Source organism: Oryctolagus cuniculus, chromosome 2, assembly GCF_051225735.1.
Source record: "Oryctolagus cuniculus isolate XC-2025 breed Fujian yellow rabbit chromosome 2, ASM5122573v1, whole genome shotgun sequence".
In the NCBI taxonomy this organism is placed as follows: domain Eukaryota; kingdom Metazoa; phylum Chordata; class Mammalia; order Lagomorpha; family Leporidae; genus Oryctolagus; species Oryctolagus cuniculus.
In genome coordinates this window covers 2924754-2934603 of record NC_142868.1, presented here as the reverse complement: position 1 = coordinate 2934603, position 9850 = coordinate 2924754, and the positions used below count along the sequence as shown (strand labels likewise).

The following is a 9850-nucleotide window of genomic DNA, read 5'->3' as shown; positions in this document are numbered from 1 at the left end:
CCGGAGGCCAGGACGAAGTCAGAGGCTTCGCGTGCCCTGGGGCGGAGAGCAGGTGCTGGGGGGCGGCGGGGGGACGGGGAGGGCCGGGCCGGAGGCTGCGCATGCGCCAGGAGACGCGGAGAGGGGCGATGCCCAGGGAGAGCAGGCCACAGCCAGGGCCAGTGCTTAGGGCCGAGTGGGCGGAGCCACACAAGGGGCCCAGGAGCCGGCCGAGGCGGGGACAGGGGGCTCGCCCCTGGGAACGGGGCCCAGGGCAGCGCCCAGGTGGGGAGCCTCTGTCCCCACTGCTCTGCGCGCCCGGGAAAGCAGCCAGGTGGCTGTGGGGATGCGGCCACGGAAACAGAAGGGGCGCACGTGGCCTGGCACAGAGCCCACGCACCCTGGGCAGTGGGAGCAAATCCAGCGCCGGGGAGGGGAGACCGCTCAGGCTGGGTCCCCTGGCCCCTCCCATGGCTGGGGGGCGGGGCAGGAGGTGTCCTGGGGCTGCAGCTGCGCCAGACTCCACGTCTCCCTCCCTCTGGTGGCGACTCCGCCCGGGGCACTCCCAGGAGGCACCAGGCGCTCCTGGCGGCAAATCCCACGTTCCCCCACCCCATAGGCGGAGCTACGGCCCACCCCCCCCCCCCCGGCACCCAGGAAAGGAGAGCTGCTTCCAAGGAGTGGGCAGGCAGGACAGGGGCCGGCAGTGTGGCCCGGAGGTTACGCCACCGCCCCCAACGCCAGCAGCCCTTCCCCGAGCACTGGTTCAAGTCCCGGCTGCGCCACTTTCCATCCAGCTCCCTGCTAGTGCGCCTGACAAGGTGGCAGAGGACGCTGGTGCTTGGGCCCCTGCCAGCCACGTGGGAGACCCGGCCTGGCCCAGGCCCTGCTGTCGTGGGTGTTTGGGGAGTGACCAAGTGGATGGAAGATCTCTCTCTCTCTCTGTCTCTCTCTCTCTCTCTAATAAATTTTTAAAAAAAATTTTAAAAGAAGCGAGAGCCATAGCACCCAGAAGCAGCCGGTGCCTGCCCTTCCTTTAGACAACTGCCAGGGGAAGCCACCGGTGGTGCCGAAATGAACCTCGGGTGGCGCAGGCTTGACCCCAGGCGTGAGGGCAGGGGCCGCCCCTTGATCTGAAGGGTCCACTTCGTGTGACGTCACTGCCCATTGAGCTGGCAAAACACCAACCCCCAAGCAGTCTTCCTACCCACCTGGGGAGGCCAAAGCGCCAGCCCCTGGGTGAGGGGCCGCCCAGGAGTGGAACACGAAGGGAGTGGCACTGGGGCCAGGGGGCTACCAGCCGCCAGTGTGCATGCGCCGGCCGCCAGCTCGCTGGACGCCAGCGGGAATGCGCTCCTGACACCGGCCGGCTGCCCGCAGCCAGTGCCTGTGCGCGCCTGACTCCCCGCCGCCAGGCTCGCTTGGTGCGGGGGTGCGGGGACCCCAGCGTGGGCCGAGATCTGGTCCCGCAGCGGCTGTCCGGATACCCCTCGATCCCGCAGCCAGGGCCCCGCCGCCTGTCCCACCCTCACAGGCGGCCCCTGACCCCGAGTTTGGGCTCAGGCACAGCGGGTCTGAGCCAGGCTCCCGGTGCTCTCCTCCCTGGGGCCGGGGGCTCAGAGCTGAGCCTGCGGCAGGGTGGGGGCCTCCTTGGGGCCATCAGTGCGTCTGCACAGGCTCGGGGGCTCAGCTCCTCCCTGAGGGGGAGACGGCCGGGTGTGGGAGGCGGCTCCTGGGTGTGGTTTAGTGGGGGGGCACTCCTCACGGGGCTCCTCCTCCAAGACAGCCCCTGGGGTCTGGAGAGCACTAGGGGCTTCTGCGGACCCCACCCCCACGTCCAGGCCAAGAGGCGATCAGAACTCCAGCGACACTGGCCCATGGCCCCTGGCTGACACCTGCCGTGGCCCCACTGCTCTCCCGGCAGTGCCCGGGGTCGGGGGGCTGGAGACCCTGGCAGCAGGCCCCCAGAGCTCCAGGTGTGATGACTGGCTCAGGTCTGGGAATCCACGCGGTCCTCTGGCCCCCAGCTCCGCGGTGCCCACTTGTTCTGTGGACAGTTCAGGGGCCTGTCCACGTGTCCCAGCCCCAGGGACACGTGAGCAGTGGACCCCCACAGAGCATCCCCTCGTGATGGCTGCTGGGACCCCCCTCTGCCTCGGGACACCAGGAGGCGCCGTGGACCCTCCTGCCCCAGGCCACTGTCCCTGCGTGACCCCGAGTTTCCACGGGGTGGCTCCGTGGGCCCCAGGGGCTCCCAGGGTGCTCCCCACAGCAGTGAGCTCCATCCCAGCATCTTGGACCCACCAAGCTGCGCCACGCCCCCATCTGCCACGGACAGAGTCGGGATCCGTGCACCCATGCCACCAGCGAGCCCTCCCCTCCCCCAACTCCAACCTCAGACCCGGGAGGGCTCACGAAGCCTTTGCCGGACAAGCGAGCGGCCAGCTGAGGGGGCTGGGCCACCTCCCGGTGCTCCTGAGGCGGGCCCTTGGCACCCACACCGGCGCGTGCAGCAGGAAGCACCAGGCCTGTGCCGGCCGCAGGACAAACGCTGTGGAGCTTCAGCCGCCAGGAAGTCTTGCGCCCCCCCCCCCCCAAGTCCAGGTGCGGTGCCTACGGGAACTGCGAGAGTGGGCGGGGCGGGAGCACCAGCTGTAGGTCTCTGCCTGGCCTGGGAGGGCCTGACCTCAGGCAAGGGGCCAGAACACATCACTCCCTGTCCTCGGTGTCCCCCTGCGGGACTCCCTGTGCCCCACCCAGGAGAGGAGGGGTTTGGGAGACTGGGGCTGCCTGGGAGGGGCCTCCCCAGGATGCCTCCTCACAGGCCAGAGGAAAGGCCAAGGGTCGCAATGAGGGTCTCGGGGCAGCAGGTGGGGCCCAGGGATCCGGGTGTCGCCAGGGCCTGGAGGGGCGCAGAGCCGCTTGCCAGCGACCTGCCCTGGCCGCAGGTGGCCGGCAGCAGGGCCAGGCCAGGCTCCTGGGGGCGGGGGGCTGATTGCAGGTCTACACGGGAACGGCCCAGGCCTCGAGAGCCCGGCGCCCCGCCGGCTTCCCTGCACCGTGCCACCTCCTGTGGGCTTGCAACCGGCGCAGGTGTCGGCCCTGCCCTGCCGCACCCCATGGAAGACCAAGTCCGTCCTGTAGCAGCCTGGGCCGCCCGGCACACCCAGCCATGTGGCAGGAGCCCCGCGCCCTCACCCCGGCCACTCCTGGGTGACCTCGGGCTCTGTGTTTTATGACGACTCATGTGTGATGAGGTCAACACATGGGGACACAGGGTCACTGCAGTCCTACTCACGGTCTCGGGCCAGGGCCGGGTGGGGAACCGGGCAGAGCCAGGAGCCTTTACCGAGGTTCCCGGGTGCACGGAGGACCGGGTGAGGCTGGGGAGCAGGCCCAGCGCCAGGCCGTTTGAGGGATTTCCTGGGCAGTGGGTGGAGCCCTGAGCACACCCGTGACACGGACGGGGCGGGGCTCTAGAAGCCGGGCGGCCTTGGACGGGAGCCCTGAGGGGTCAGCGGGGCCCCGCAGGTCAAAGCATCGAAAGAGAAGAGACGGCTGGGAGCCTGGGGCAGTGGGCAGCTCAGCTCCACTGGGCCCTCCAGCCCAGGGGGCAGTCCCAGGGTGGACCCCTCCCCCGACACCGGGAGCTGAGCGCAGCTGGCCTGCGTCGGCCCCTCCCAACGGAGCTTCCCTCCTAGGACTCAACTCGGGGATCAGACAGCAGCTGGTTTTCCCTGCGCCCCCACCAAGGAGCCGGGCTCCTGATCTATGCTGGCGACGCCTGTGTCACCTGCCCCCCAAACTAGAATTCCCATGAGGAACAGCCTGGGTTCTCCACGTGGTTTTAAAATGAGCCTGGGGCCGGCACTGTGCTGTAGGTTAAGCTGCCTGTGGAGCCGGCATCCCACATGGGCGCTGGTTCCAGTCCCAGCTGCTCCACTTCCGATCCAGCTCCCTGCTAGTGGCCTGGGATAGCAGCAGATGGCCCGAGCGCCTGGGCCCCTGCACCCGCGTGGGAGACCCGGAGGAGGCTCTTGGCTCCTGGCTTTGGATCGACACAGCTTTGCCCACTGCAGCCATCTGGGGAGTGAACCAGTGGATGGAAGACCTCTCTCTCTCTCTCTCTCTCTCTCTCTCTCTCTCTCTCTGTGTGTGTGTCTCTCCCTCTCACTGTCTGTAACTCTACCTCTTAAATAAATAAAATCTCTAAAAAACAAACAAAACCGCAAGGCTGAGAGCTCTGGTGCCCCGAGTTTCAGAAAAAATTGGAGAGACCCCCCCCTTCAAGTGGCAACCGGCCGGGGGTGCCCTGTGCTCCGAGCCCAGCAGTGGCCTGGGCTGGGGAGCACACCTGCCGGCCACTGAGCCACCAGCGCCGGGCCAGTTGGGGTCCTTCCCACTGCCCGCCCCGCCCCGTCACACGGGCTTCAGTGCAGCACCGCACCCCACAGGGAAAGCGTCCTCCGCTCAGCCCGCAGACCCTGCCCCCCCCCCACCCCGCTCCTGCTGTCGCCTCTCACCCAGTTCCTCCTTCAACGCCGCCCCCCGCCCCCCACGTGGCTGGGACACGAGGCCCCGTTCCCCCCAAGCGCCCTGGGTTTGATGGCTCCTGACCCAGCTGCCCTTGTGCAGCCGCTGGGCCCTGGGCTCAGTGCTGACGGCTCCAGTGGCTGAGCTCCTGCCACCCACGGGGGCCCTGGGAAGGAGTTCCCGGCCCCCAGCCTCGCCTTGCGGACCCCTGGGGCGTGAGCCGGCAGAAGGCAGCTCACTCTAGTCAATAAACAGACCCCACCCTCTGCAAACCCCGCCACGCCTCAGTCAGCAGCACTTTGTCCCCTCAAGGTCCCCACTGGAAGAGGAGCACGCGGGGACCCGTGCACCTGTCGGCCCGGGACAAGCAGGGGCCCCGCCTGGTTCACCTCCGTCCCCAGCACCTGGCCCGCGGCCTGGCACGGGGCAGCCCTGCAGCTGTGGAGGAGTGGGGCTCGGCTGCGCGCACCGAAGGCCCCGTGGCTCCCGGGACAGCCGTGGCTGAGAGAGGCCCCGCCCACTCCAGTCAACTCAGGCTCGGACTTCGGGGAGAGCGGCCAGCCGGGGCTGGGGCCGCGTGAGTTTATTGGTGATACACAGGGTCGCGCCGCGGGGCGCCGGTCGGGGCTCACGCGTGGGCACAGTAGAAAACCAGTCAGTACAGCAGGAAGCCGCAGCGGCTACAGCACGGGGCAGATGGCTCAGAGCTCGCGTGCACACCCACGCTGCTTCAGGAATTAAATACACGGGAAACACCGTGAGAATACAGGTACAGTTGCTGCAGACGGGCACTGCCATCAGAGTTAATAAAAAAGCCTGTTTCTTTGCCTGTTTCTTTCAATTTTAAATATGAATTTAGTTTTTTTAAAAAATACAATAAGGAAATAATTACATTCTTAATATGAAAACATCTTACAACTTACAGCCGTGGTCAATTAATTCTGAATACCTATAATTTAAAAGTTGATGTTAAAATTCAAAGTCAACAGTTTCCGTTCTTGTTAGCACATCAAGAGACGACCCCGTTAGAAACGCCTTTGGTCCCTAAGGGCTGCGGCCGCAGACGCTATTTACCTCTTCCATGGCGGCAGGGGGAGGCGTGCTGGGGGGCTGGGCTCTTCTGGAAGGACCCGAGGGCAGGCAGGTGCAGGGCCCCCAAAGTGTGGGTGCCCCCAAGGCCCCGCCCCTTTCAGTGTGGCCCCGCCCACCGTGGCCAGATCACGAGGTAGTCGTAACAGGGCCACAAAACCCTCTGCAGCTGGACGGTAAATTCAAAATGACTGCTCCCCTAAGAAGACAGGAGGCCACGGTGTTAACACCTCCTGGCAGGCTGTCTGCAGGTATGGGAGTGGGTTCACACCTCCTGGGCAGGCCGTCTGCAGGTACAGGAGCGGGTTCACACCTCCTGGGCAGGCCGTCTGCAGGTACAGGAGCGGGTTCACACCTCCTGGGCAGGCCGTCTGCAGGTACAGGAGCGGGTTCACACCTCCTGGGCAGGCTGTCTGCAGGTACAGGAGCGGGTTCACACCTCCTGGGGTGCAGGCCATCTATGCAGGTACAGGAGCGGGTTCACACCTCCTGGGGTGCAGGCCATCTATGCAGGTACAGGAGCGGGTTCACACCTCCTGGGCAGGCCATCTATGCAGGTACGGGAGCGGGTTCACACCTTCTGGGGTGCAGGCCATCTATGCAGGTACAGGAGCGGGTTCACACCTTCTGGGGTGCAGGCCATCTATGCAGGTATGGGAGTGGGTTCACACCTCCTGGGCAGGCCATCTATGCAGGTATGGGAGCGGGTTCACACCTCCTGGGCAGGCCGTCTATGCAGGTACGGGAGCGGGTTCACACCTCCTGGCAGGCTGTCTGCAGGTACGGGAGCGGGTTCACACCTTCTGGGGTGCAGGCCATCTATGCAGGTACAGGAGTGGGTTCACACCTCCTGGCAGGCTGTCTGCAGGTAGAGGAGCGGGTTCACACCTTCTGGGCAGGCCGTCTATGCAGGTACGGGAGCGGGTTCACACCTCCTGGGCAGGCCATCTATGCAGGTACAGGAGCGGGTTCACACCTTCCGGGGTGCAGGCCATCTATGCAGGTACAGGAGTGGGTTCACACCTCCTGGGCAGGCTGTCTATGCAGGAACGGGAGCGGGTTCACACCTTCTGGGCAGGCCGTCTATGCAGGTATGGGAGCGGGTTCGCACCTCCTGGGCAGGCCGTCTATGCAGACTGAGGAGTGGGTTCACACCTTCTGACCGTCCCTGGGGTGGCCTTCAGAGCGCAGGACACAAGGTGACAAACGGGCAGCCTACCTGATGGGACTGCTTACGTAGACAGGGGTGAGTGGGAGGGTGAGGTGAGGCGGGCGCCATCACGGAGCAGGCCTGCAGGGAGCCAGCCCGTGCCTGGGCGGAGCGTGCGGCCGCCCCCTCGCCCGCATGGACGCTGGCTTCCCTGACACAGGCGGAGCCCAGCACACTCCATAGCCGCGGGAGGCGGCGGCGGCGGCTTGGGGAACCGCGCGCAGAGCCCAGGGTGCGCAGCTCTCTGTGGAGGGGGCTGCCCGTTACGGCGGGAGGTGACGTCTTCTGAGACACTGGACTTCTCCCGGTGGGACTGCCCTGCGCCCTGGCGGAGGGTGCTGGGTAGGGGCCGGGGCGGGAAGCGGCCGGAGCCCGCTGTGGGAGTCCCGACACGCCGTCTCGCGTGTGACTAATATGTACAGACATAAATTAAAAACAACACTCACCAAACATGTACAAATAAATAACTTATTTTGAGTAAATGCTTTAAAGCGACTTTCTGATCGAGTGTGTGTCGGGGGATCGGGGCCTCGCCCTCCACGGGCCGCTCCCTGTGGCTCTGTGGGCGAGGACGCGACTGTCTGGTGTCTTCCTGGAGCTGCAGGCAGGTTCTCAAAGACGGACCCGACGCGCAGCCGTGTGCTGGGGCGGCCCCGCACGGGGGAGAGCGTGTGGTGCCCGAGGCCACACTGGCGGCTTGGCGGCTCGGCGGCCAGGCCAAGGGTGCAGGCCGGCCCCTCCCTTCCCTCTCCCAGCCCGGACAGGCCAGCCCCTCCCTTCCCTCTCCTGGCCCAGGCCCTGCTCAGAGCGGGACTCTGGCACAGGGCGGCACAGATCCGCGGTGGCTCAAACCGCCTTCTGGTTTCAGGTGACTCCTGCGCTGCGAGGTGGCCACGGCCTCCTGTGGTGACGGGGCCCCCGAGCTGGGTTCCCTGGCGGGCAGCGCCTCCTCTCCCTACGCCGCGAAGGAAGGGCGGCCAGGGAGCGTGCAGTCGACAGGCGGCTCTGCGGTGAGCTCAGGTCTCGGACGGGCAGGGAAGCGGCTTCCAGTCCTGGCCGTGACGGCGTCTCGGTGCGGGCGGCCACTTTCCGGCCCCGTGACAGCCGCTGCTGCCCGGCAGGGCGGGGCCGCTGCGGGTGCCCCTGCGGAGGGGCCGGGAGACCGGCTTCCTGCCCACACCGGGAATGTTTGGATGGCGTGTGGTGGGCTTGCACCACGTGCGGCGATGTCACCGCCTGTGCTGACAGTCTCGGAGGACACGTCCACGCCTCGCCAGTGGCTGCATCTGCACCCACCAGGGAGGTCTGCAGTGGCCCTTGGGAGACGGCGGAGTCCAGGGACCCTGCCACGGGTAGGGCAGAAGCACAGCCCAACCACGTCCCTCCGGGAACTGTGGCACAGAGGGACAAACGAGGACAAGGACGCGGACCAGGAGGCCCCACGCGGGCTGAGGGGCGGGGGAGGGCAGCTCTGCGAGGCCGCAGACGTGAGTCCCGTCTCTGAGGAACGTGCTGGAACCAGACAACGAGCCCTCGCCTGCTGTGAGGCCAGGCAGGTGCTGGGAGGGGGAGGGGGAGGGGGAGGCGCGCGTCCTGATAAAATAGGACACGACTCTGGGAAGCCCTCAGATCCGAGCGTGAGAGACAACAAAGAGACGACTTAAAAAAAAAAAAAAAAAAAACAGGCTAAAAAGAACGGCAGCTTTTCATGTCCTGGTGACAGAAGCGTCTGTCAAAACCAGAGATGGGGAAGAGGAGCAAGGCAGGCAGGCCCCCGCCCCGCAGCCCGGGCAGCAGGATTCAGGTCGCGGCTCTGCGGCCCCCGGCCCCTAGCAGACGAGCAGGAGGCCTGGTGCTGCGTGGGTCCCGCTCACAGCCCCGCTCACAGCCGGCCGCGCCCAGCTCTTCCAGGGCTGAGCGGAGCCCGCCGTGGCCAGGCTGCCCTTGGGGAGCAATGGATCAAGCGGTGGCTCTGACGGCCAAGGCAGCACTTCACCGCGGCCACAGGGCCTGCACCTGCTCAGCACTTTGTCTCTTTTCATAGAGTCGGAAGCCGAGTCTTGAAGTAAACTCTTTAAAGGGCGCCAGGATACAGCAGAGAGAAGACCGCGCCAGGCCCGGGGGCCGGCATCCGCGCCGGCACAAAGCTCTCGCCGCGCCGCCCGGGCTGCTCTGGGCTCAGCTTCCCGCGGTGACGCAGACGAGGAGCCGGTGTCGGGTGGGCAGTCAGTCCGGGGCCCCGGGCCTGCCCTTATGTCCCGTTCTTCAACTCCCATTCCTAGAGAAAGGAGGCCGGGTGAGACCAGAAGCAAGGACCAGGCTGAGACAGGCGGGCCGCGGCCAACACCGGCCTTCCCGAAGCAGGCTGCCACGCGGTGGGGCAGCCAGCCGAAGGGCTGAGAGCAGGGGCCCCACGAACAGCAGCCCGCACACAGGCACAGCCCCACGTCTGCGGGCAACACCGAGTGTCCACACAGCACCTGTGTGACGTCCCTGGAGAAGCCACACTTGCACACGGAAGCAGAGTCAGAGGTTACCGGGGACGGGAAAGTGTGGTTGTGGCCTGTGCTTTGGCGCAGCGGGTAAAGCCGCCGGCTGTGGTGCCGGCATCCCAGATGGGCGCTGGGTCCAGTCCCGGCTGCTCGTCTTCTGATGCAGCTCCCTGCTAATGCACCTGGGACGGCAGTGGAGGACGGCCCGAGTGTCTGGGTCCCCGCACCCATGTGAGAGACCTGGAGGAAGCTCCTGGCTTCTGCCCGGGCCAGTGCTGGCTGTGGCATCCATCCAGGGAGTAAACCAATGGGTAGACGCCCTCCCTCTCTCTGTAACTCTTTCAAATAAATAAATCTTAAAAAAGAAAAAAGTGTGGACGCCAAATGTGGGGTACGTGCCACGTGCAGGCCCTGACCGGAAACCTGAAGCCAGGGCGGGTGCCCCTGCCCTCGATCCAGCTCCTGACCGGGTCCCTGGGGCGGCAGGGACTTGGGAAGCGGCCGTTCAGACCCAGAACGGCTGTGGGAAACCGGCGTGCGGGAAGAC

The 9850-nt window shown here is 66.1% G+C and overlaps 1 protein-coding gene across 12 annotated transcripts in view; it reads right to left on the bottom strand.

Moving 5' to 3' along the window:
- Positions 1–5055: 5055 nt before the first annotated feature.
- AFAP1 (actin filament associated protein 1) overlaps positions 5056–9850 on the bottom strand; it is a 173848-nt gene continuing 169053 nt past the window's right edge. For 6 of the 12 annotated variants that reach the window (XM_089325161.1, XM_089325143.1, XM_089325185.1 and 3 more), the window contains 3 exons: positions 6490–9089; positions 6402–6448; positions 5056–6134 (listed from right to left, as the gene is read on the bottom strand). In XM_089325161.1, coding sequence (XP_089181287.1) covers positions 9063–9089 — 27 coding nt within the window. In that variant the 3' untranslated portion in view covers positions 5056–6134; positions 6402–6448; positions 6490–9062. Of the gene's footprint in view, positions 6135–6360; positions 6449–6489; positions 9090–9850 lie in introns of all 12 variants that reach the window. The other 6 variants (XM_089325172.1, XM_089325157.1, XM_089325166.1 and 3 more) reach the window with 6 other exon arrangements.